The sequence below is a fragment of the Nanorana parkeri genome, unplaced genomic scaffold (assembly GCF_000935625.1).
Source record: "Nanorana parkeri isolate BGI_ZX_2015 unplaced genomic scaffold, ASM93562v1 scaffold830, whole genome shotgun sequence".
NCBI classification, from domain to species: Eukaryota; Metazoa; Chordata; class Amphibia; order Anura; family Dicroglossidae; genus Nanorana; species Nanorana parkeri.
This window is the reverse complement of record NW_017307098.1, coordinates 299,412-324,192: the sequence shown is the minus strand read 5'-3', so window position 1 is coordinate 324,192 and position 24,781 is coordinate 299,412. Positions and strand designations below refer to the sequence as shown.

The following is a 24,781-nucleotide window of genomic DNA, read 5'->3' as shown; positions in this document are numbered from 1 at the left end:
ACACAAAATTTCAAACCAGCAGAAATTATATTATTCACTGTTATGTCTGTAATATTGGCTTTACATACACTTTTAAGATACCTGTCCGTGTTTTTTGCGACATTTGTTCCAACAAGGGAGATTCCTCATCTCGGAGAAAGCAGGAAGTCCAGAGGAGATTTCTCCAAAGTGAGGGATAACCTCTTCAGAAGTAGTCACTAGAACGGGTTTCCCCACCGGAAGACTTTCCCTCACTTCCTGTAGCAACTCAAAAATTTTAGATTTCCCATCTTTCTGTATCAGGGACAATGGTCATCAGGATAAATAGTGAGGGGAGATCTCGCAGCCACAGACCGCAATAAAAGCCTGACCGAGCTTCTAGCCCTTCCACATGCTATAGAAACCAAAAAAGGTTCTGATTTTACATGCAGTTAAATAGACCATTCATTTGTCCATGAAGCAATTGCTGAATACCCAGATGCTTTTACATGCTGCAAATGTGTTCATTGACTAGCATTTTTTATACCTCTCAAGCATGTCTAAATATACTAGAAAATGTTTCGTTATATACTTTTTCAGCATGCATAACTTCTTAATACAAGACACTTTATACTAAGAGCTTATTTTGACATTTGATTAAAACAAAGAATACCAGAAAAGAGTGTATTAAGTTTTATTCAGACATAGTAATGAAGTATAGACTTCATTAACAAAAAAATCAAAAGTCTTTGCTTTTATAAAAACATTCATAATGGACTCTATGGAAGGCTTACAATATGATGCAAGGTTCACTGCTCACCAAATGTTTTCATCTTAAAATAAATAAATCAGTTGTGTGATGGATGCAGCTGAACAGCCATGATCCTAAAATTTCACAAAGGAATATTAAAAGGGGGAAAAAGCAGCAGAAGATTTAGGTTCCAATTCCTGCAAGAAGCCAATTACACATGGCTAAAAATACTGAGCAGGCTTATCGTATGTATCCATTTAAAAAAAAAAAACCCCAAAAAACAAATAAACTAGAGGAACAGAAGCAAAATGACTATTCTGCAGAACTCTATATTTACAGGGCTTTTTCTATTATTTATGTTAATCACAGAAGGGGAAAAAGCCTTTCAGTATTAAAGACTATAAAAAAAAATCCCCAAATGTTCCCATGAACTGCACTCTTTTACAGAGATTCGATTGAGATGCCATTAGATGACAGCACCCATCAAGATTGACATCAAATGGGAACAAAATCATACACCTAACCATCTTACAAATGCATTTTAATTGTATATATACATACACTTCAAAAATGGTTCTTCATAAATTCTGGATGATTAGTCTCTGAGATTTGTGAAATGGAAAGAAATTATGTTTTGAAAAGAGCTTGAACAATGACAATCACACTACAAGAGTAAGTTATGAGGAAAGAATACTGTCTAGAGAAAGGATTCGGGCTTATAAACGTACAGCTACTAATCAGGTGTCAAGTTACTGTGCATCTGCTATTTCAAATAACATTTACAACTTGACTAGACCTATCACAGTGTAGTAAAAGAATAAACAGTCACAACCTTGGTAACTGCAAGTAATTACAAATCCTATATACACCATGAAAATCAATTTACATATTGACAGTTACAAAATAAAAATAAAAAATGTTGTTGGTACTAAAGACTTTACTGTAGGAAAACAAATATTTACATTTTATACAACTGACACACAAAAATATAAAAAAAAAAAAAAAAAATTTTTCTTAAAAAAAAAAAAAAAAAAATGTTTTCAGCAGACACATTAAGACATCATACGTTCATTATATGTTGACTTCAGCTTGATCCAGGCAGTCAGATCTCAACGTATAGGAGGTTCAGCAAGTCCATATTGCATTTTCTCTATATACACAGGCAAAAAGTTTCATATTCGGGATAAAAAGTCGGCTTTTCTTTCTCCTGCTACGCAAAAGTAGATTTTGGCCCAGATCATTTGTACAAAGTAATAATCCAATCTCTTTCAGTAGATCACTTCATAGACTGTAGCCTTCTTGTCCCCTGATCCAGTGACAATGTATTTATCATCCGCAGAGATGTCGCAGCTCAGCACCGATGAGGATTCTTTGGACTACAAAACAGACAACATATTATTCCACACTTCTTATAGCCAGGTTTGTGCGTGGCAGTTTAAAGTGACACTGAATGTAAATCTTAAAAATCCATTCAATTGAATTCAATGTATCATTAGCTGTAGATCCACAAATCTCTGAATTGGTACCGACACTGTCCTTCCTTCTGGAGGGTGACTACTTTTGTTGGTCCTTGTGTGCATTGTTAAGCAGCCACCGCTCCAAGACCCCTCCTGTGATGGATTACAATCTCAGTTTTAAGAGTTTACTCATTTGTATCAAGATTGTAGTCCAGGGCTGCCCATAAGGTCGATCGCGATCTACCAGTCGATCACGTAGCGATCACTGGTAGATCACGATGTCCTGTCTAATCTGGATCCCCGCTGCTCTCCACCATCTGTATGCAGCGGGGATCCGTGGAAAAGTGAAAGTGAAGCTGCAGTCGGCGGCAGGGGCCGGAGCCGCAGTCACAGCAGCACGCTGAGCAGTGAGGAGAGAGAGAGCAGCTCAGCCGGGATCTGACAGGCGGCGGCTCTATCTCTCCTCACCGCACATGCTGCTGTTACGGCAGCTCTGTGTCCTCAATTTCTTTTTCCATTTTTGGGGGGGGGGCACCTTTTTTTCTTGCCACGTGCGCAAAAGGAGCTGGCTACGGCTATGCTCCCGTGGTGCTCGTGCGGCTGACTGGCACGGGAGGATAGGACGCCGGCGCCTCTAGAACGCACTGGAATGCAAGCCAGCCGACTCCCTGTGTTCAGGGGCGGGAGGGGACGTGGGGTTGCACCGCAGCCATGTCCCCTGCCCACAGTTCGATCACCCGCACCTTGGTGCCTGCATTCCGGTCCGGTGTGATCAGCAAAAATAGTGCTTGCAGCATTTTTGCGGATCGCACTGGACCGGAACGCAGGCACTAATGTGCCTGGGTTCCGGGGCCTGGCTGTGGTGCCATTGACTCAATGCACCACCACGCTCCCTCCCGCCCCTGAACGCAGGTGTTGTTTCGTTGGTAGATCTCATTGAGCTCGTCATTTTAAAAGTAGGTCTCCAGACGAAAAATTGTGGGCGCCCCTGTTCTAGTCCATCACAGGAGCGAGCTTGGGTTGGTGGCTACTTTACAACACACAGACCATGGGGAACAAAAGTAGTCACCCTCCAGAAGAGGGGACAGTGTCAACATGAATTCAGAGATGATTTGAGGATCTACTGAGTGATAAACAAGATATATTTTTATTAATAGGGTACATGAATGCAATTTTAAGATTTAACTTTAATGAGTTTAGTGTCATTTTAATAAACAAAATTAATGTGTCACTTACCTGGAATATACTGGCTCCATATGGTGTTCTCCAAGCATTAAGAAGGTTGTCTTTCCCTGTACTCACAAACCATTTACCTGAGCAAACAAAATCAAAAAGGAGTCACAAGCTGAATGCTAAAAGTATGTAAGAAATTATAATCCATAAATAAGCAGCTCCGGCTAAGTAATAATTTCAATTGTGGGCATCGCTAGTTAAGTATTGCCATTCAGAGCCTAACTAGGAGGAGGGAGATGCTGCCACCCTCTTTATAATAGGCACTTGAATGATCACAACAGGGTTGGGCAATTACAAGATTATGTGTTTTCTGCAAATCTTTTTGTGCACACAGCAGTCCTTCAAATTTATATTCAATAGTATGGTTGGAATGGCAGCTTATAGGTCTGGCCAAAACTAGAGTACCTATAACAAAAGATGTTATGCATATGATCACACTAAAGAATCTTTTTCAACCATTTTCCCTCCAATTCACAGCTCCACCCCTAGGGCTGCAACAACTAAATCGACATAATCGATGATTGAAAAAGTTGACAACTTTTTCAATCGAATAATCGGCTCCCGATTGGTTGGCCCTGTTCGCGGCTCCACATGGAGGTGTGGCTGCGCGCCACACCACCTCCCCACCTCACGCTCGCCGCTGCCAGGCCCACATCCACACGCCGCACCTCCACCCCGCCTCACGCTCACTACCCTCCCAAATCCACGATCGGCGCAGGGAGAAGTAGTAAAGGAGGAGCAGGTGCGGGGCGGATGACAGCCACCGATAGACAGGCCCGATCTCAGAAACAAGTTGCTGGAAGACTGCTCAGGTAAGCCTGCACTTTGCCACACATGGTGCTCTATAATGTATTGCTGGGATTTGTATTCCTCTATAGCTGATGGTACATTGTGCTGTATATTATAACATCAGCTATAGAGGAATACAAATCCCAGCAATACATTATACACTGTATGTATAATGTATTGCTGGGACTTCTTGTAGTCCTCTATAGCTGGTGAATTCTGCATTGCGCTGTATAGAGGACTACAAATCAAGGAATAATATATTATACAGCGCAATGCAGAATACCACCAGCTACAGAGGAATACAACAAATCCCAGAAATAGTACATTATAGCTGGCGGTATTCTGCGTTGCGCTGTATAATGTACTATATTGCTGGGTTTTGTTGTCCTCTATGCATTCTGCATTCATTTCTGTATAATGTTACACTTTTCATTTCCCTATATTGCACACACTTTTTTTTTTTTTTACTTCCACGGCTCCAAGCTAGCTCCCGGGATGGACTGCAATCTCAATACAAACTAGTAGTCCCATCACTGGAGCCATTTTTTAAAATGTATTTTATTTTTTTTACCCATTAATCGAACGTAATTGGCTAACTAATCGATTTTGAAAATAATCGTTAGCTGCAGCTCTACATACATCTACACACAACAAACTAAACAGACCAAATTATATACAAAACAATGAAAATTATTGCCATTGTAGGCCTTTTTTTTTTTTTTTTACTTACCACAATATGCAAACTTTAATGATAACACACAGCTCTCATGCAGATGCAGCTGATATTTATCTGGTTTATTTACATGCAGAACTTCCACATTACTGCTTTCCATTCCTACTGCAAGCCATTCACCAGTTGGACAGTATCCAAGGGAGAAGATCTAAATATAAAACAAAACACGAAAGACCATGTTTAGAATATCAAAGGCTAAACCTGAGGTACTCATGAGAAACCACCTTCTCTATACAGATCTTCGAGGACAACGGAGCAGTCTATGAACACAGATCAACACATCAGATGACTTTGGGGAACTTCTATTTGGAGGACAGACTAGTGACTAGATCTGTTAGTCCATGCCGTTTTTGTCTTGACTGAATCCGATCAGAGAAAACACAAAAAAGGCAGTAAAGGCTCTCCCCTTCCGACACATATGATTGTAGAATATGACTGACCATGTGTCTGCTGGAGAAAGGCAGGCAAAGATCTTTCTTGGAAAGGTTTGATTCACCCTAGGGTAAACAAATATCTACAATGCGCATACATAAAAGCATTCAATTTAGTAATTTATAACAGGTATTTATGTAGTGGCCACAATTTACGCAGTGCTTTACATCCCTGATTTACTGGCACATGTGACTAAACATGCAACTAGGACATGTGAGCATGGACATCTCAAGGGAGGCTAATGTCTTTCCCCGAGATCTCATGAGATTACAAATGAGATGTCCCAGCAATGCTCTGCTGATGACAAGGCAATCCCAGTGTGCATTGGGTTGCCAAACTAAAGTCATTTTCCCTTTTCAAAGCAGGAAGTGAATGCTCTGCAAATGTAAGCATTTCAAAATCACAGCATTTTACACCTGACATCAATCATACATAGAGGGATGCAGTGGTAGAATTGGATTTTTGAGTGTAAAGGTCCACTTTAACATAACTTCCCACCAATAAAAACAAAACATTTGATTCTTCAGCTGTGTAAGATTGTCCTGATGGTCTAAACTGTAAATTTGTTGATCTGACAAATATGACAAAATCTGACTCATAACTATGCAGTGTAAAGCGCACCACACGTTACATTTCAATTGTACAATAGTCTTTAGCTCTGCCAATAAGTATGTAGTGCAAGGGCCTGCTTGGTTGGATACAAATTAATTGGATTAGGAAGGTCCTCATTTTACAGTTTCAGTACATCTGAAGTTGACTGTACAAAGCTTATAGGGTCATATTGTAACCCTAAGAGGTCTGCCTGATAAAAAAAACAACATGTGCCAGCAATGTACATCAAGAGTACATGAAACCGTCATATGCAGTTGCAGTATACAAGACAAAAACGTACTTTTTTTTAGTTGTCCTCTGTGTCCACATTGCTGTGTGGATTAGAAAAAAAATAAATCTACAGGACACTGTCTCCTGGAGAGTGCGCGTGAGTGCGGGAGGGCGCGAGTGCGGGAGGGCATGTGTGTATACATACATACCTCCAACCAGGTAGACCCTCACTATACACCTGTTGAGAATGGAGCGATTTCACTCACACACAACTGCAGATTTAAAATGTGTTCTGCAACACAGAATTTAATGGGTGGATCATTTCTGCATGTCTGTAAGTTGCCTACATTTCTGACAGATCAAATCTGAAGCAAAATCTGTCTGTGGGTGACCAGCTTTAAGGTAAACGTGTCAAGTTTATTTGAATAAAAAACGATTCTATTGAAAAGAATAAAAGAAAAAAATCACAGCACACAGCATTTACCTGTGACGTGAAGTCATGTTGTTGTAGCTGTCGTCCTTCACGCAAGTCCCAGGATCGTACGGTGTTGTCCAAACCTCCTGTCCAGAGCTTGGTACCATCATTAGAAATGTCAATACAGCTGGCTCCATCTGTGTGGCCCTGGAATTGCCTGATAAGACAAACAAGATTGAATAATGATTTCCTGCCAGTACTCAAGGTAAACACTGCTGCGTTGTTAGCTTTGGACTTTCCCTACATGTGTCATCTCTTGTAAATCTAGTGAAATGGAACAACACTCCTCTCTTTCGTGCAGATTTAAAATACGCCTACAAAGTTCCTAACAGCAGGTATTGCTTTGGTTAATTCAAATGGCTAGCAATCTCAAGCATCTGACAAAAGGCTTTTGCCATCAAATCTACAATAATGTGCCTCAAAGACAGACCAAAAATGGAGCACAATAAACTGTTATCAAAGCTTACATGATCCCATCAGACCAATGAAACAAATTACTACCCATTATGTGTCAATTCAATTTCTTAATAACCTGAAAATGGACAGGCAAGAATTAAAGCAGTATTATAGCACACTCAAAAGATTATGAAACTGTGTATAGTGTTTGAAATTAGGTGACAATATTAAACAAAGCATGCTTCGATTTAACTGGGTTACAAAAAAAGATAAGTGACAAAAGTATGTTTTCCCCTGAATTATTTTAACCTCATCCCCGCACTTCTAGAAATATTAAAGTTATATTAACATCAAAAGGTTTTTAATCTATTTCAAATGCTGATGAAATCACTTACAATAGATGCTTTTTCTTGTTTAAAATCATTAGTTTGCTGCAGAATCAGCAGGTCTCCTGAGCACTGGCCCTGAAATCCTGTTTTAATGTGGCTCCTTTCTCTTACAGGATCCAATGGAGCCACTCTTGTGAGTAAAAGTAAGCTGTGCGCATCTCCACACACAGCAGGGCAAGTTAAACCACTCCCCTGCTTTCCTCTACCCTATCCACCCTTCTCCAAGCTAACGAGATTGCACTATCCCTTGTGATTTTGTAGTGGACTGGAAGTTCTGGAAATTGGAGCCGAGAGACTTGGAGCCAGCTGTTAGGATACATGATGACCAAGTGCATGGGTAAAGAAATACTTTGCTGGGCAATGTATACATTTATTTATTCTGGATTAATGAAGAAAGTTACTATTTTAAGTCAAATGCATATGGGTCTGTGCCACCTGCAATTCCTACAGAGGACTTTTACATTCACATATAAAAATAGGAAACAGATGTTTTTAGAATGCAAGCTACTAGTCCTTCAATGATATTAAAACTGAGTATCAACTTTGAATAAGCATGCGAAACAAAGTCGAAGCAAACTCAGAACTCCTGATCAGCATGTTTTGCTCCGAGTAACTCAATCTATTGATATTACTAGCTTTGCATGATGGCAGGTCAAGAGTATTTTCAGTAAGAGACGAGCAACGGCAGCCAGCACAGATCTCTTTAGCACAGGTTTCCTATAAGCATGCTACTCATCTTCCATGCACCACAGAAAAAGTACTACCTATGAAAAACCATAAGTGAAAACACACAAAGGAGCTTCTCACAGTGGAGTTTAAGGATCTTCAAAGGGTTGTAAACACTAATTATTACACATCAGTGGCAAAAAAAAAAAGGTACCATAGTCCTTGTTTGTAATACATTATATTAACATTTTTTAGAATGTAAACAATTACTAAGAGGGTCTCAGCATTTGATCTACAGCCCTTATACACTGGCTATAATCTCAGTCCTTACAGAATCTTACTGCTCATTGGTGCCAATGCTTTTCAACACCTGTTCAACCTAGTCTAGGAGGGCTGATTGCTGCGGCATTGCACATGTAAATGAGGCCATTAATTATATATATTTTTTTAAAATAAATAAAAAATAGTGGGCCAACAGTAACAATTCAAAGAGAATAGAAAAAAAGAATAGGAGAAATAATATGCAACCCAGCAAAAGTATAGCTTAAAATGAGGGAAGTGAATCTGAACTGAAGAGTTTGCAAGCACTGTATCTTTTAAAAGTGTCAATGTAAAAGTTCATATGCAATCATATGGCATATGTAACAGATCCAGAACATTTTAAATGGATAGAAACAATTGCAGGAGGGCCATGCCAAGAGGACACTGGCTGCAGTTGCTTAAAATTACATCTGAAGGTTGGGAGGAGAATTATCAGTCCCAAATCTGTCATGTGCCTGCCAAACTGCCTGTAAAGCCTTGTGGATTTATTCCAGTCAGAATAGTTTGCTGGCCCTCCATACAGACAGGGTTGCCAACCTAATAGGATTCAAAATATGTGAGCTACATACAACCTAGCTCTAAGAGCAATTAAATAAAAATCCGTGCTAAGCCTTGTTTAACCCTTTTGGCATTCGCTGCTCGTATTAGGATATTCCAACTGCCAGGGTCATGGAACATAAAATACTAAAGGTCAGTTCCCAAGAACATGGTGTCAGCATTCCTATCCTATAAAATGATATTACGCTCTAAGCAAGGCCATTCAAATATATCTGTCAATTTTTAAAGATTAACCTGGCTTCTAGACTAACCTACCACTATTGACAATTGCCTAGCTTCTCTTGAAAAACAACAAAAAAGTAACACTGCAAATATGCAATATTGAATAGAATTTTGACTTTAAAACGAGTCACCCAGCACCCCCTGCCAAACCATATAAAAAAAAAAAAAAAAAAAAAAAAAATCTGCTTTTGTCTGGAAGGCTGTCACTACACGCTCTGGATGACATTTCCTTAATTATTTCACCTACAAAAACAGTAACCTTGGTGAGTGCAGGTGACAGGTTCAATTTACTTTACTTTATAAGCAATTCTCATTAACCAATAAAATAACTGTAACCTCCATCTACACTTGAGCGTTACTCTCTCTTGGTAAGAGAGATTGAACAACTTTATTAAATAAAATATCCAGGATTCCATATACTTTTAATTTAGTCTTCAATGCATACTATAATATATAGTAGTTTTACACATCATGGAAACCTTTGTACATGTACACACAGGTATGAGAGATAAGCCATTTTCATCAGGAAATTATGGATCTATAAATATAAAACACTTTGAAAACATACCTTACAAGAGTCTGATTGTGTAAGTCCCACACTGCAATGTTGCCATCACTACAACAGGAGAAGCAGACCTTGGAGTCAGGGCTGATAGCCAGAGCATAGCAGGCAGGAGCAGATGATGTCAGCTCTGCTTTTATACGCGGGGTGGGAGCTGCTAGGTCCCATATGGATAACGTGCTGGCTTCCCCTCCGACAATCAGAGTGCATCCATCAGGGAGTAATTTACATGATCTGATATAGTTATCTCGGTTCTAGAAAGAGAAAACAAACCACTTATTACACCTGGTAACACAACTATGACTGCATTTCAACAGCATTATGTTTTTTTAATGTTTCCTTAGGTTACTTTATGTTGTGGAACTCAGTGTTTGCTGAACTAAAGCTTAATGACGGGTAAGCAGATCAGTTTCAGGCAGAAAGCTCAGGAGACAAAAATTCCAGATATTTGGAACCTGGCCTAAAGGCAGCCTGTCATCCCACATTACCCCTTACAGTTCTGCCAGCACCCACCAAAACATTTTTACTGTGCCTGCAATAACCAGCGGTCCCCCCTCCACCCAGGATTCCTGCCACACATACCCAGGCTATCACTAACACTGAGCCCCCCTCAGCTGCCACGGCAGTGACTAAACCAACACCCCCAATTTGCTCACACATTCCCTTGAGTGCCCACCACTTTCACCAGTCAAGGACCTACACCCATCGACCCCTCGCCGATGGTTACGCACCACCATCCATCGGTAAGTTGCCCTGATTCACTTTTTTTGGTTTTATTCAGTTAATATATGGTAGTAGCGCTTCTGTACTCCCCTTTTTTTGATCCTCTATGCAACAATTATAGGCCTCTTTATGTGAGGGTGGGGACATGACAAACGTTTCATTATTTATAATACTGTCATTGTTAATAGTAGAACAGTATTTGCACAGGTACGGTCCTTCAAATTAATAACAAAAGCAGTCTGTATGTGAATGACTGTAGAAGCCTAGGTAAACACACATCATAGCAACGCCAAGTCCTTAGATTATTTTTCATAACCGTCAACCAGTAATTTTTCAACCACCTACTTGGCAAACAAGTAGAGTAAACATACACACACAAAACTAAGATGATAGTATGCTGTATGAGAATGATTTCTCCTGAAAGAAGCAATGCACTGTTTTAGGTTGTAATGGTAAGCACACTCATAGCAATGACTGTAAAGTGGTGATTAGCTCACATATCACATGCACGTTTTTACATGAAAACTTTTATGTTAAGGCCAATAAAAAGACAAAAATGCTAAGCATGCGCATTAAAAGGGTCAGTGATATTTCACCAACAGGTTGGCTTGGTGATGAATAAGTCAACCTTGTGTTTTTATTGCATGACGACTCTGGTAGCAGGATCTCCCACCCTCCTCGGAGTTAAAGATATTCCAATCCACCTCTGGGTCTTCCCAGTTTTTGTTTAACTTCTGCTTAAGATAGAATCAATATTCAACAGGGATAGCAAGACCAATCCATAAAGAGTACAGCAAAGGAACTAACCCAGGAACTAACCCAGGAACTAACCCAGGAACTAACCCAGGAACTCAACAGATGTAAAAGTGGTATAGTAGTTTAAATCCCCAACAAATAAATATAGCTAAAAAAAAAAAAAACCTCTGTTAAATAGACTAATAGGCTAAAACAATGCTACTCTTTAAAGCAAATCTGTTTCTGTATTTGGAGCTTTAAGACAACATACTAAATAAAAGCCATTTCCTTGTAGAGTCTCTAAGGACAAATTACCCTAATACAAAAGTTTCTGTACACTTACTAAGCAGTCCAGCTGAGAAACAGGGCTTTTGTTGCCAGGTTGGCTGATGTCCCAGACCTTGACACATCCTTTCCCACCAGTGTAAACGTGTCTTGTGGGGTTGCTGATGGTTACAGCACAAACCACTTCCCCGTGATTTATAATTACTACCAAACACAATTTTATGTTGCAAATATAATTAAAATAAGAAAAAGGGACTATAAGCCTGATGACTTTTGGGAGAATAGACATACCAAGAAGGCTCATATACAAACTTTAAAAAGCAAAATCCATCAACATTAATGATTGATTAAATATTGTTTCCGATTTGGCTTGACGTACAGAAAACATTAGTAGAAACCTATGAATGTGGGAGCATTTTCTCTCCTGCTACATATTCCTCTGTCGACTAAACAATTTAAGTCAGAACATCTGTGCTTCCACTTATTGTAAAACATACTTCAATCTGTGACACTGCAAGCACTCTCTACAGGGAAAATGATTTATAATATTTATACTTCAGCGAACGATCAGTGCAAAAACAGTGTGGTTCCGGATGGAGTGATGTATGTGACTAGATTTACTTTCAAATATAATTTCAGAGCTACTTCAACAAAAGGCAGCACATCTTGTACTTCAAAATACCAAATTATCAATTAAATTGTTCAGTGAAAAGAGATAAACGTTAAAATATGTAAGCATCTTCAGCTGCCTTTGTTACATCATTGTTGAACTTGCTGCTGCCAAACCAAAACCATGTACTGATGCAAATAATATTTAGGAGATCAAGCTGTATTTGATCCTTCAACAAAATAATGTTTGGTAACAAAAGCCAATAGTGATATTTGTTAGCTTAAAAGGCACACACTTTATTCGTATTACTTGCAATAAAAGACAACACATACCTTTGTTACATTTGAGGCTAACAAAACACACAGCTTTTAATTCAGTGTGAATTAAAGGGTTAATAAACCCTCAGGTTTTTTTGCATACATCTACTGCTAGCAAGCAGCTTATATATATATATGCAAAAACTTTTTTTTTAATAAACCCTTTCAAACAGGTTAATAGTTGCCTGTGTCTTCACCGCACGCTCCCGTCCGAAAATCTGAAAAATCCCGGGCGGCCACAAAGGATCTTGGGGCGGGCGCATGCGCAGTTCAGATTTTCGGCTGGGAGACGAGGAGAGACACAAGGTAAGTCAATGGACGGCGTGCACCTGCATGCAGACACCGTGGGACAGGAAGTGCCTGCAGGCACCGAAGAGTCAGCACTGTATCGGAGACCCGCAGCAGTGCTGGAGGGACAGATGAAAACGACAGGAAAGATCGGATTAAGAGACATCATTTAAGGTAAGTGCTAACATTAACTTTGGGGGTGCGAAAAAAAAGTATGCTTTAATGTCACTTTAAATGTATAATACTGCTAATGTAATAAAAATATCTGAATTCTGTCTTGTCAAAACCAACACTGAAACTACTCTACTTAAGAAGTGCACATACCTGCAGCAACCTACCAAGCCATCCTGTCACAGTCCAATTCCAACCTATAGATGCTTTAGTTTTATAAAACCCCAATTCCAAAAAAGGTGGGACACTAAAATCTACATAACAAATATCTCCATCTCTCACAATGTTGCCATCAATTTCACAATAAAACTTGTTTTTTAAAATGGTAAATTTTCTCAGTTTAAACATTTGATATGCTTTCTATTGTGAATAATATATGGGTTTATGAGATATGCAAATCATTGCATTCTGTTTTATGTAGATTTTACAAAGCATTTGGAATAGGGGTTGTACCTGCAGCAGTTTCTTTTTTGGTTTGGATAACAAAGGCCAGGCACCAAGACTTAAACCACTCTTGCAGGTAAATCGGTGATGCTTCGTGGCAGTTTGGAGCATACCATTAAATTCTGCCCTACACATATTTCTAATGGCTCATCCCTAAACAAGCACTGAACTTAACAGTCAGTCAAACACTGCAAACTTACTCTTACTGGAAAAGCACAAACTTCATGACTTAATTGGTAATTTTTGCTGCACTATTATGAGGAAGGGAACAGGAAAAGAACACCCCCACCCCCCAATGCTTTCTTAGGCGATATGGGTGGGTGTTTGAACTGCACATATAGAAGAACAATTAACATATATAAAATTATCCCATCAGACAATATACCCTACACGAGTAAATAAATGATTACTTACGGCTTTCCTCCAGGGATTCCAGCTAAGTTTGGAGGCATTCCGGGTACTCTCATATGAGGAGGGGGATCAAAACCAACCTGGAACATTTAAAAAGGAAAGTAAACTACAGTGATTGTAGTAAAAGCGAAGTTAAAATGAAGTAGAAATTAGAAAACGTGCTTAATCATTATGTTCCTTAACTACTTAATTTGGCACTCACCATTGGAGACCGCCCATAGGCCACAACAGCAGCTGCTGCTGCAGCCGCACTCATCTGTGGGGACATGTTGTGCAAACTAGCATAGGCAGCTCCAGGACTGGTAAGTTCACCATTCATACCCGCATGTGGAACCATTCCAAAGGGAGTGCCATAAGGACCAGGAACTGCCAGTGGAGTCCTCAAACCTGCAGCAGCTATTTCCAAAGGGGAAGAATAAAAATGCAAATGTGTGACTTGTTTAGGAACCTGTGACAGTTTTAAGTGATTTAGCCACATTAACAGTCCAATAATTGACATATTTACACTTGTATGTTACAGTCAGTGTATTAGAACATTGTATGAGATGAATTCCAATTCTTTAAAAAAAAAATGCTTTTCCAAACCCGGTACAACAGTCATGCCTTCTTCTGAAAATGCTAGATGCCTGCCATGCTGATATTCTTATTTTGAGTCACTGACCTAGTATTCAAATAAACACAAATTTTCTGATCTGTTTTTCGCTCATGGTTACTGTCTAGATCCAGGCAACTAGCCTATTCAAAACAAAGCATGCAATTGCAGCCACCATAAATTATTTCACAACAAGTTTACTATAAGTCCTAGTGGTATAGCAAGTTATAGTTGTACATCAAACACTAACAGAAGCCAGTAAATCAGAACTAAAATCTTTTAGAGTAATAGATGAATCTGTTCTACACCTCTAGGATGTCTAGGGATTAGTCCAGTAAACAATATTTACAGTATATGATATTTGTTATAAAACAATTCTACTTTCCTGCTCAAAAACAAAAGCAGTTTTACAATATCATGCACATTCACAGGCAAGCACACAGAACCAATCAGAGGCTCCTCTGAGGAGGCAAAGATGCTGTGAGCCATGTTTATAAAGATAGAAAAAAAAGTTACAGTTTGAAAGAACTAAGGGTTAGACATCATAAAGGTGTGGAGATGATGCTCCTGTAAAAAAGTGTGCAGTAGAAGAGTGTTTGTTAATTTTTTTTTAGCTAAATTTCAGTCTCAGAAGCAGCATCTCTTCAAGCCAGAGGCTGCATTTCCAGGGTACTAAGGTTTACGTGCAGAGAAGCTTAATGGGCTCAACTTTACTGTCCTGGTGCAGAGTGTCAAAGAATTACTGATTCCTTAAAAAGCTTCTTCTACAAATACATATGTCATTTATCCAATAATGAAAGCTAAAGTGCAAATCTGAAGCATAAAAAGCAATAGCTACTGACTGTGGAACTATTTACATTGTTCCAACACGAGGGGGAGCAACGTGTTTAAATTACAAACAAGCAGGAATCTGTGCAGGGAGCAAGTTATATACAGTCAAGGCCAAAAGTTTGGCACCTCTGCATTTGTTAGATAATGCACCACTTCGCTCAGAAAAGTGTTGCAATTGCAAATGTTTATGCATTCTCATGTTTATTTCTTTTGTTTGTATTGGTATGACAAAAAAAAGTGGAGAAAGAAGCCAAATCTGATACATTCCATGCAAAACTCCAAAAATGGACTGGACAAAATTATTGGCACCGTTTCCAAATTGCAAGAAATAATTGCATTCCAAGTTCTTGTGGAAAAGCATGGGCAATCTCAAGGTTACAGGTCCATTCCCAGAGAGCTTATTGTCACTGTGTCCACTGTACGCAACATTGTCAAGAAGTTTACAGCCCATGGCACTGTAGCCAATCTGCCTGGACGTGGACGAAAGAGAACAAGTGATCAAAGATTGCAACGAAGGATTGTTCGAATGGTGGATAAAGACCCTCGATCAACTTCCAGACAAATTCAAGCTTCAGGCACAGGATACAACTGTTAGCTCGCACTATACGTCAGTCAACACCTGAATGAAAAGGCACACTATGGTGGGAGACCCAGGAGGACCCCACTGCTGACAAAAAAAGCCAGATTGGAGTTTGCCAAAACCCTTTTGGGAGAAAGTGAAGTGGACAGATGAAACAAATGTACAGCTTTTTGGTTTTCAGAAAAAGAAATGAGGCCTTCAAAATAAAAATACAGTCCCTACAGTCAAACATGGTGGAGGTCCATTGATGTTTTGGGGTTGCTTTGCTGCTTCAGGCTTTGGATGTCTTGACTCTGTGCATGGCATTATGAAATCTGGGGTGCAATATAGGGCCCAGTGTCAGAAAGTTGGGTTTCCATCAGACGTCATGGGTCTTACAGCACGACAATGACCCAAAGCACAAGTCAAAAAGCACCCAGAAATGGTTTCATACAAAGCGCTGAAGAGTACTGGACTGGTCAGCAATGAGTTCAGATCTAAATCCCATAGAGCACCTGTGAGAGTTCTCAAAACAGCAGTTGGGAAAAGGAACCCTTCCAATCTGAGAGACCTGGTGCAGTTGGCGAAAGAAGAGTGGTACAAAATTCCTGTAGAGAGGTGTAAGAAACTAATTGATAGTTACAGGTAGCGATGTCAGTTATTTTTTCCAAGGGCTGTGCAACCAAATATTGAGGGCGCCAATAATTTTGTCCAGTCCCTTTTTGGAGTTTTGCATGGAATGTGTCAGATTTGGCTTCCCCCCCTCTTTTTTGTGTCATAGCAATAACAACCAAAATAAATAAAACATGAGAATGCCTAAACATTTGTAATTGCAACAAATGTCTGCGTGAAGTGGTGCATTCTCTGACGGAAATGAAGGGGTGCCAATATTTTTGGCCATGACTATGTATTTTATCTTAATTCATTTTTGGTCTTTTGCAGGAAAGCCATGCCCTGAGCAACTTCTAGGTCCTGAAGCCTGTAACTTGAATTTCCTTCACATGTCCACTCCATAAAGGCTTTTTTAAGCAGTTTTAGGCCTGGGTCGAAAAAACAGTGTGGCTCAATACTTTCAAATGGTGGCCAATGAATCAAAAACGTTTGCTATAAAGCCTTTCGATACAAAAAGTACCCTGCAATTTGGGCATGTTAAGTGTGCATAATGGATAAACAAGGTTGAGACATCAATGATTTTTCTTTTCCAGTCTGTTGAATGAGAACTTTCAGAATGATTCAAAAACACAAAAATGGTGTGCTGGAGCACTTTTAGTAATGGAATTGCAACCCCCTATTACTCATGTTACATGCCCTGATCTTTACAATTTACTTGCCTGAGCCAAAACCAAAAGATAAAGGTTGAGATCTGGAATTAATCTTTCCAGGCCAGACTCCTGAATTTTAATAGTCAGTTCACAAAGGAAAATGGATTTCTTCAAGGATTTACATGAAAGGACTTGCCTGCGAAAGTAAATATTGTTGCGTTCATTTGCTATATGCATATAGCAAATATTAACCAACTGGAACTGGGAATTATGGGTTTGGAAAAGAGCATTACACTGACAATAAGTAGATGAATATCGCCTGCCTTTCTGAAAATTGGAGTATTTGGAATTAAAATAAAGCCAAATGTAAACAGTCTGACTGAAAGTGGTGCAGCTGCTGAAAATTGAGTGCAAACATCTGTTATTCATCAGGCCTCTTGGGTGAGAGGGAAGGGGAGAAAAACATATTTAAGATTCATAGAGTATTATGTACATAACATATGTAATGTAAACATAGCACAGAAGAAAAGGGGAATTCTTACCGGCTTGGTTAACTAGAGGGTCCATGGAGGGAGGCTTGCCAAGTCCTGGGCGCAGACCTGATGTAGCACTTGTGCCGGGAGTCGGTACATCACTACGAGGAGTTGGCGTGCTTGATTTCAGAACAGGCGTGCTGGCTTTTTCATGCTAGTATCATTAAACAAATTAAATGAGTATTATTTTTAATCCAGGCCATATTACACAATTTATCACAACAGCAGCTGGGATACTGGGCATCTACTACCCACTCCTTCAGCCAATTTTCATAAATCCACACAATGTTGACAGTATTAACTTGTGAGAAAGAAATGTTGACCTTTAATTCTACTGCCAAAATGAAAACTCAGATCTGTAGAAAGTGTTACACAGTTTTCTAGTTGCATCGGCACAAGGATGGTTTCATACTCATTTCTAAGTGTGCATATAATTTCCTTAGTGTGGTCTTTTCACTGAGCTTGACAAATTAAGGACTATCTGGCTCAACCACATTCTACATGCAGTGCCCTTACAATTGGCCAACTAAGCTTGGTAGAAAATAAAGGTCCTCGTGAAACTGCCATCACTTAAATAAGAGATCAGGGCCAAACACGTTCAATGTGGCTCCTTTTTCCATGGTAATATCTTCAGGATAATGGCAGATTAACAAAACAAACAGACACAATATAACTAAAATCACACAGCTTATTGCTCAAAGCCCAACTGCAGGCTAAATTCTTTTTTTTTTAAGAAAAACAGTTCTGACTACAATTCTCACCTTTAAACCCTTCATGCCTGAGGCCTTTTTTTTTGCTTCATTTTTTGCACCCATGTTATATTCCACATTTTAGGCCTGAAAATTACTTCAAACCCCCAAACATTATATATTTTCTGGCAGCCAAGACCCTATAGAATAAAATGGTGGCAGCTGCAAATTTGTATGTTGCACGATATTAGCGCAACTCCTTATCAAATCCAAAAATTGTGAAAAATTTACTTAAATACCCCAAAACACAATAAAAAAACCCGTTTAATAAAATATAAAAGATGAGGTTACAACGAATAAATAGATACCCAACATGCCCAGGTTAAAAATTGTGTGCGTCTGTGAAACAGCGACAAACTTCAGTACCCCAAAAAGTCCATAGACGACGCTTTAAAAGCCCCCACAGGGCATCAATTTAGAGATACCCAAAAATACTGGCCCTAGAATTATTGCTCTCACTCTGGCGTGCGCGGCGATGTCCAACATGTGTAGCACGTTCGTTGTTTTCATACGTAGGTGCACCCGACGTGTGTTTACGTGGCGACGAGCGTGCTCGCGGAGGCGGGGGACTTTAAAACATTATTTTTAGATTTTAATTTTAAAAACTGTTATTCTTTTACTTTACTTTGATTGCTATCACATAGGGGGGCTTGCAAGCCCACCATGGGATAGCAGATGGTGGTGACAGGTACTCTTTAAGGTGATGCGAGGGGTTCAAAAGACCCCCAGTGTCACCTTTACACTCCAAATAAGCTATTGAAGTGCAGATCGCGCTTTGATAGTGCTGGGCTCCTGAAGCCCAGCTATAAGCTGCTGCTATGGGACCCGAAGTTATGCAATCTGCATCGCTCCCAGCCCCATAGAAACCGAGGTTCGTCCATCTCCTCCCCAGCTCCACGCCGACACCAGAGAAACCGGTCCTGGGCCCGTGGGGAGGGGCGGGCAACGGAGCCCGGAAAGCACAGCGGGAGTGTCGGGCGGGGGGACCCCTTCACCGAGCCATAGAAGCGATCTGGCGACAGCTGAGTCGCCAGAATCGCTTCTATTGTAAAGCCGACAGTCGGCTTCACAAGTTTAAACAGAGTCCTGACGGCCCTGTTTAAACACCACCGATGCTTGCGACGTACACTGTATGTAGTCAGTCGTGAAGCAGTTAATCTAGAGCGCTCTTCTGCAGTACATCCTCTTCATCACAAGAGGTCTTTAGTCTACTGGGTTAAATCATGCCGATTCAACCTGCAACTGTGAGCACATACTATTACTTTTTGCGTCATCAGAATCTTAGGAGGCTGTCAGCCCCCTAACTTAAACAACCAGCATTCGTTTCTAAGCTGTTAGAAAAGGAATGAATCCTGACTGAAGGTTCTACTGTAAATCGAAGAATTAAGACCTTCACATTAAAATGGCTCATTTCAAAGCTCTTTTACTGCATAAGAATATGTGAATAGTTTCATGTCCATAGTCTGTACACATGTGCCCTTTAAGCTACCACCCACACCCCCATTCAAATTATTTATTTGTGTGTTGGTAGAGCATATCCCCATGGCTCAGGCATTTCAAACACAAATCAAATAGTGGGATGAATTAAGTCGTACTGGGGTCATATTATGTCTGAGTAACAATTCCAAAATTTTATCTCAAGAGAAATGTGCTTTAAAACATGCGCTGAAATAAAGAATTGCACAACAACAAAATGAAGTGTAACCAACTAGGGCAACCCCTAGAGTTGCATTAAATTTGAATCCTGAAATCGGCTATAGGAAATCAAAAATGGTGAGTAATGCAGCCTGCCATAGATCCACATACTCTGATGACAATTTGATTTCTTTATATTTGCTTGAGTAGATTCATTACTTTTCAGTTGATAAAATGAAGTCCAAAATGGTCCCAGTTATTTTTGTTTGTACATTAAAAAAAAAAAGAAAGTTGCAATTCTATGTCCATCTGTTAACATGCGAGGTCCCATTGAATGTTAATGTGTTACTTACCAGGCTCATTTCTTTAGATTTCAAAGATGTTGAGCTGCCTGAAGATGCAGTGGAGGCTGGGCTACTAGAAGCATCTTTCTTCATTAATCGGCTCTTATCAATACCATTCTCTCGCGGTGAGTGAGCTGGGCTTGCTCTTGGAGAAGATGGATCCTAAGCATATGTAAACAAACTGTGTGGTTGAACACAATAGGATGCATGTTTCACAATTCATGAAAGTTGATAAGCTGTTGCAAAGAGACTACCTGGTAGTCCTGCGAACACTTCCTGTCCTAAAGTGGCTACGCTTACTCCTTTTCTGTATCTATGAATGGAGTAAAGGTTGCCACCCAGACTGAACTATAAGACATGTTTACCTTTGTTCCTCTCCATTACATTGGGAATAGGGAGACTAATACTACAGTATACAGAAGATAGATGACCTACTTTGTGCTTTCAGTTCCGCTGACAGGAAGAGACAAGGACATTGCATTTCTGGCAAGAACAGGGTATTTCTGTACTTTATGGAAAAACATGCAGCCACATCTAAGGATTGGTAAGCTGCAATGTATTACATTTTTTCTTCTTGGGTTTAGTTAACCTTTAAAAGAAAGCATTCGCAAAAGACACATGGAGGCTGCCACTGCTAATCTATTCTTTTAAAAATTCTAGCTGCCTGGCTGTGATGCAGACATCTGTGCTTGTTACAGAATGTAAGGTTGCCAGCAGGGATTTACATAACTTGCATATATAAATTGTGTTGCTCTATACATAGCACAGCAGAAAATAAACTCTTGGACATAGGTTAAGTACATTCATAATGCAGGCTACGTAAAGGGGTTTTCATCTCCAGCCTGCGAGGTGGAAAAATCGCTGTGTTGCAAAAACTATGAGAGGATGAAACCCTTGTTACTTTGCTAATTAGCTGGATTCCAGAGATCTGTTATGTGCCACAGAGGTTAGTGCATCTTACAGCTGCCCTTTATTTTCCCAGCATGACTCAGCCCAGAGTAGATATTGCACTTTGGCTTTCCCAAAAGCAAAATGCATTACACCAGCATAAAAAGAAGCATCAAAACTCTCTTTAGAAGCATTAGTGACATCATGCAAGCACTGGTTTGGCCCTGAACACATGGACGTTTGTTAGTTTTAGATTGTAAATGATAGTCAAACCATTGGGTTAAGCAAACATTCACAAAACATTTAACAACCTTCAGTTTTTTGGCATATTGGCTGCAGTTTTTAACAAGGTTAAGCAAAATCAATGGTGAAAACAAGAGCCTGTAAAAATCTGCAAAAACCCCACTTAACCCCTTTATGACCAGCGACGTACCTGCGACAGGGGCTGTTTAAATAGACTCCCGGCAGCAAACTGTTTAAACTTGTAAAGCCGACTGTCTGCTTTACAGTAGAAGCGATTCTGGCGGCTCAGCAGCCGTCAGATCGCTTCTAAGGGCCGGTGAACGGGTCCGCCCGCCCGACATGTTTCCCGGGCTCAGTTACCCCTCCTACGGTCCCGGGACCGGCTTCTTTGGTGTCGGCATGAAGCTGGGAAGGAGATGGACAAACCTCCGTTAGTCGATCTCCTCCCCGTTCTATGGGACTGGGAGCGATGCAGATTGCATCACTTCCGGCCCCATAGCTGTCCGTGCTGGGCTCCTGAAGCCCAGCAATAAGCTACTGAAGTGCGATCTGCACTTCAATAGCTTATTGAGAGTGTAAAGGTGACACTGGGGGTCTTTTGGACCCTCAGCATCACCTTAAAGAGTACCTGTCACCACCATCTGCTATCACATGAGGGGCTTGTAAGCACCCCTATGTGATTGCAATTAAAGTAAAAAATATATATATATAATATATAATGTTTGGGGGTTTTAAGTAATTTTCAGGCCTAAAATGTGGAATATAACATGGGTGCAAAAAATGAAAAAAAAAAAAAGGCCTCAAGTCATGAAGGGGTTAAAGCTACAGCCATCCTGGGGTACTAAGCCAGTGGGGTTTCCTGAGCAGAGTGCAGTTTATAGAGGGTGGAATCTCATTTTGTATCCCCAGAATGTTAAATGGATAAGATTTCTTTGTTAGTATTTTCATTGTTTTTTTTGACCATTGTGCTAATGCTTATCCATTGCTGTATTGAAGCAAAACTCACTGATGACGCCTTTAAAAATGTGTGGAGACTTGTGTATATATGTTTAATTACTGTAATGCATTGTATGGGGGAAGTGCATTACTACTTGGCCCAAGGATTGCCATGGGTAGAGCACTTTGTACACTGTACAATGCTCGTTAATCAAACTTGAAAATGTTATTAAGATCTGTATTCATCATCTAAAAATGGGAGAAAACCCACCAGATTATAGCTGATGGGCGCTCAGGATAAGCAGAGGTGCTTCAATCACTTCAAGAAAGCCACTTAAAGCATGTCAAGTGCTTCTTAAATGTTTACAATGCAAGGATCACAATGGTACACAAGGCCCTACGGTACTGTAAGAAATAGTCTAATCATGAAAGGGTGGGGATAACAAAGCCTTACCTCATTTGACACATCAACAACAAGATTGTCATCACTTTTGTCCCCATCGCTGTCCTGTAATTAATAGGTACATTTTTATTCAGTATAAAGATTTAACTGGCTAGTAATAAACTGACTAGTAAAAATTAATTTACTAAAATAGGAGTATGAAAAGGTATACTTAACATAAATCGTAAGATAAAATGATAAAGCTCCCAATTAAATCAGCTCTACAAAACCAATATAGCAACACTTTCATAGGAACAGAAATGAAGATGGGAAAAGAAAAAAAAAAAGTGGAGAAATTGGCAAACGTCCACATATTACAAGAAAGCATCTCAAACATATTTCAAAGGTTCTAGAAATCTAATCCTTGCTGTTGTAGCATGCATTGTAATCTGCATCAGGGTTTGTGAAACTACTGTAAAATGATTGCACTTCAAACCGGAAAACCAAGACTGTTAACAGCGTCTGGCTTTCACAAAGACAAACAGGAAATAACTGTGCCTTGCGAGACAGGGTTATCAAAAGGGCTAGAATACATCTCTTAAGTAGGCTGCCAATTTTTTTTTTTTTCTTTTTACACTTTTCTTCTAGCTTTTGCTGACCAAGGCTTGAATAAATGAATTAAACAGTACGCACATTTCAAACATTCTAAAGACAGAGGTAATTCTAGTTAAAGCAACCCTGTCTCAAATAGGAATAAATGCAAATAAAAAAAAAGTGCCTTTCCGCCAAAGATCTCTTTTGATGTGCAAATTGTGCCGGCACATCACATCATCCTCTGATCTATAAAGCTCACAAGGACCCATTAGATGCCAAAGCAGAGCACATTATGGGTTCTAGAACAATGGCAAATAAGCATTGCTGTTCTAAAGGTGTTCTTTACAACAACAAAAAAAGAAAAATTGAATACTTGGGAAAGCTTGACATTGTTCAAGATGAGAAAGTTCACTCACATAGTGGCTAGAATCCTTATCATCCACTTTCCTCTTTTTAAGGTCATTAGAATATTCTGGGCCATTCCTCCGTTTATCTGTGCCTCGGAGGCTGTCAGAAACCAACAGAGAGTTACTCTATAAAAAAAAAAAAAAAAAAAAAAAAAAAAAAAAAAAAAACAGAACAAAAAAACAAGAACGTTAAAGCAATCACAAGCAGCATTTCCGTGGTAAACCAGCAACTTTAACAAGATGTCACATTAAGATAGGCTGTGAACATGTATGAATATTTTTAAGTGCATCATCATTTTATGCATATTCGTGTATATTGTAAATACTTCAGAATGATAAAATATATGTAAAATATATGGTACACTGCATTCTGCAAGTCTGGCCAAAAATGGAAAGAAATGAGTAGATTAGGTCTAAATAAAGTTAGTCGGTATATGCGTATAGTTAGGGCTTGTGCTGAGAATACTGGATATAGACAAATATATCCAGTGACTGTACCCAGCAAATTACTACATCTTCAATGTTGATGGCTACAAAGCCTCAAACCATACGAAATAAAGCACATGTATAGGCAAAGCTTTACCTTTTAGGTCACCAATAGAGCAGGGAAGGGTTATAAACTAGGGATGCACAGATACCAAGTACCATACTTTGTACAAGTACTGATACTTTTCCAGTTCCACTGAAAGACTTGGACTAGAGAAAGAAAAAAAAATGAAGACAGCTGTCGTTAAGGAGCATTGGTTTAGGGGCTTCTGGGATTTGTGTATCCTGGTTTTAAAGTATAATTTGAGAAAGGTGCATTATATAGTTTAGGGATGCACCGATACAATTTTTTTTATAGACCAAGTACAAATACCAATTACTGATACCTTTTTTTTTTTTTATCGGGATGTGACAGTTTTTCTAAAACAATACAGACTAATGATTTCAGGACAATGGTGGAGTGCCAGGGCCCAGTCGCAGCTGCAACCCTGGTAGCGCTTGTAAAAATGCCATGTATGGGCACCGATACTGGTATCTGAACACCCCTAGTTAAAACACATCAATTTATTTTTTCGTCTATCAGAGATTTTCC

At 39.6% G+C, this 24,781-nt stretch overlaps 1 protein-coding gene across 1 annotated transcript in view; it reads right to left on the bottom strand.

Annotated features, from left to right (window-relative positions):
* Positions 1 to 645: 645 nt before the first annotated feature.
* Positions 646 to 24,781, bottom strand: part of LOC108794289 (transducin-like enhancer protein 1) — a 59,796-nt gene continuing 35,660 nt past the window's right edge. Inside the window, exons 9-21 of the mRNA XM_018565302.1 lie at positions 23,713 to 23,829; positions 22,775 to 22,828; positions 20,263 to 20,415; positions 17,535 to 17,679; positions 13,951 to 14,144; positions 13,752 to 13,828; positions 11,799 to 11,818; positions 11,566 to 11,711; positions 9,771 to 10,018; positions 6,660 to 6,807; positions 4,919 to 5,069; positions 3,403 to 3,479; positions 646 to 2,085 (exon numbers count right to left, since the gene is read on the bottom strand). Coding sequence (XP_018420804.1) covers positions 1,978 to 2,085; positions 3,403 to 3,479; positions 4,919 to 5,069; positions 6,660 to 6,807; positions 9,771 to 10,018; positions 11,566 to 11,711; positions 11,799 to 11,818; positions 13,752 to 13,828; positions 13,951 to 14,144; positions 17,535 to 17,679; positions 20,263 to 20,415; positions 22,775 to 22,828; positions 23,713 to 23,829 — 1,638 coding nt within the window. The 3' untranslated portion in view covers positions 646 to 1,977. The remainder of the gene's footprint in view (positions 2,086 to 3,402; positions 3,480 to 4,918; positions 5,070 to 6,659; positions 6,808 to 9,770; positions 10,019 to 11,565; positions 11,712 to 11,798; positions 11,819 to 13,751; positions 13,829 to 13,950; positions 14,145 to 17,534; positions 17,680 to 20,262; positions 20,416 to 22,774; positions 22,829 to 23,712; positions 23,830 to 24,781) is intronic.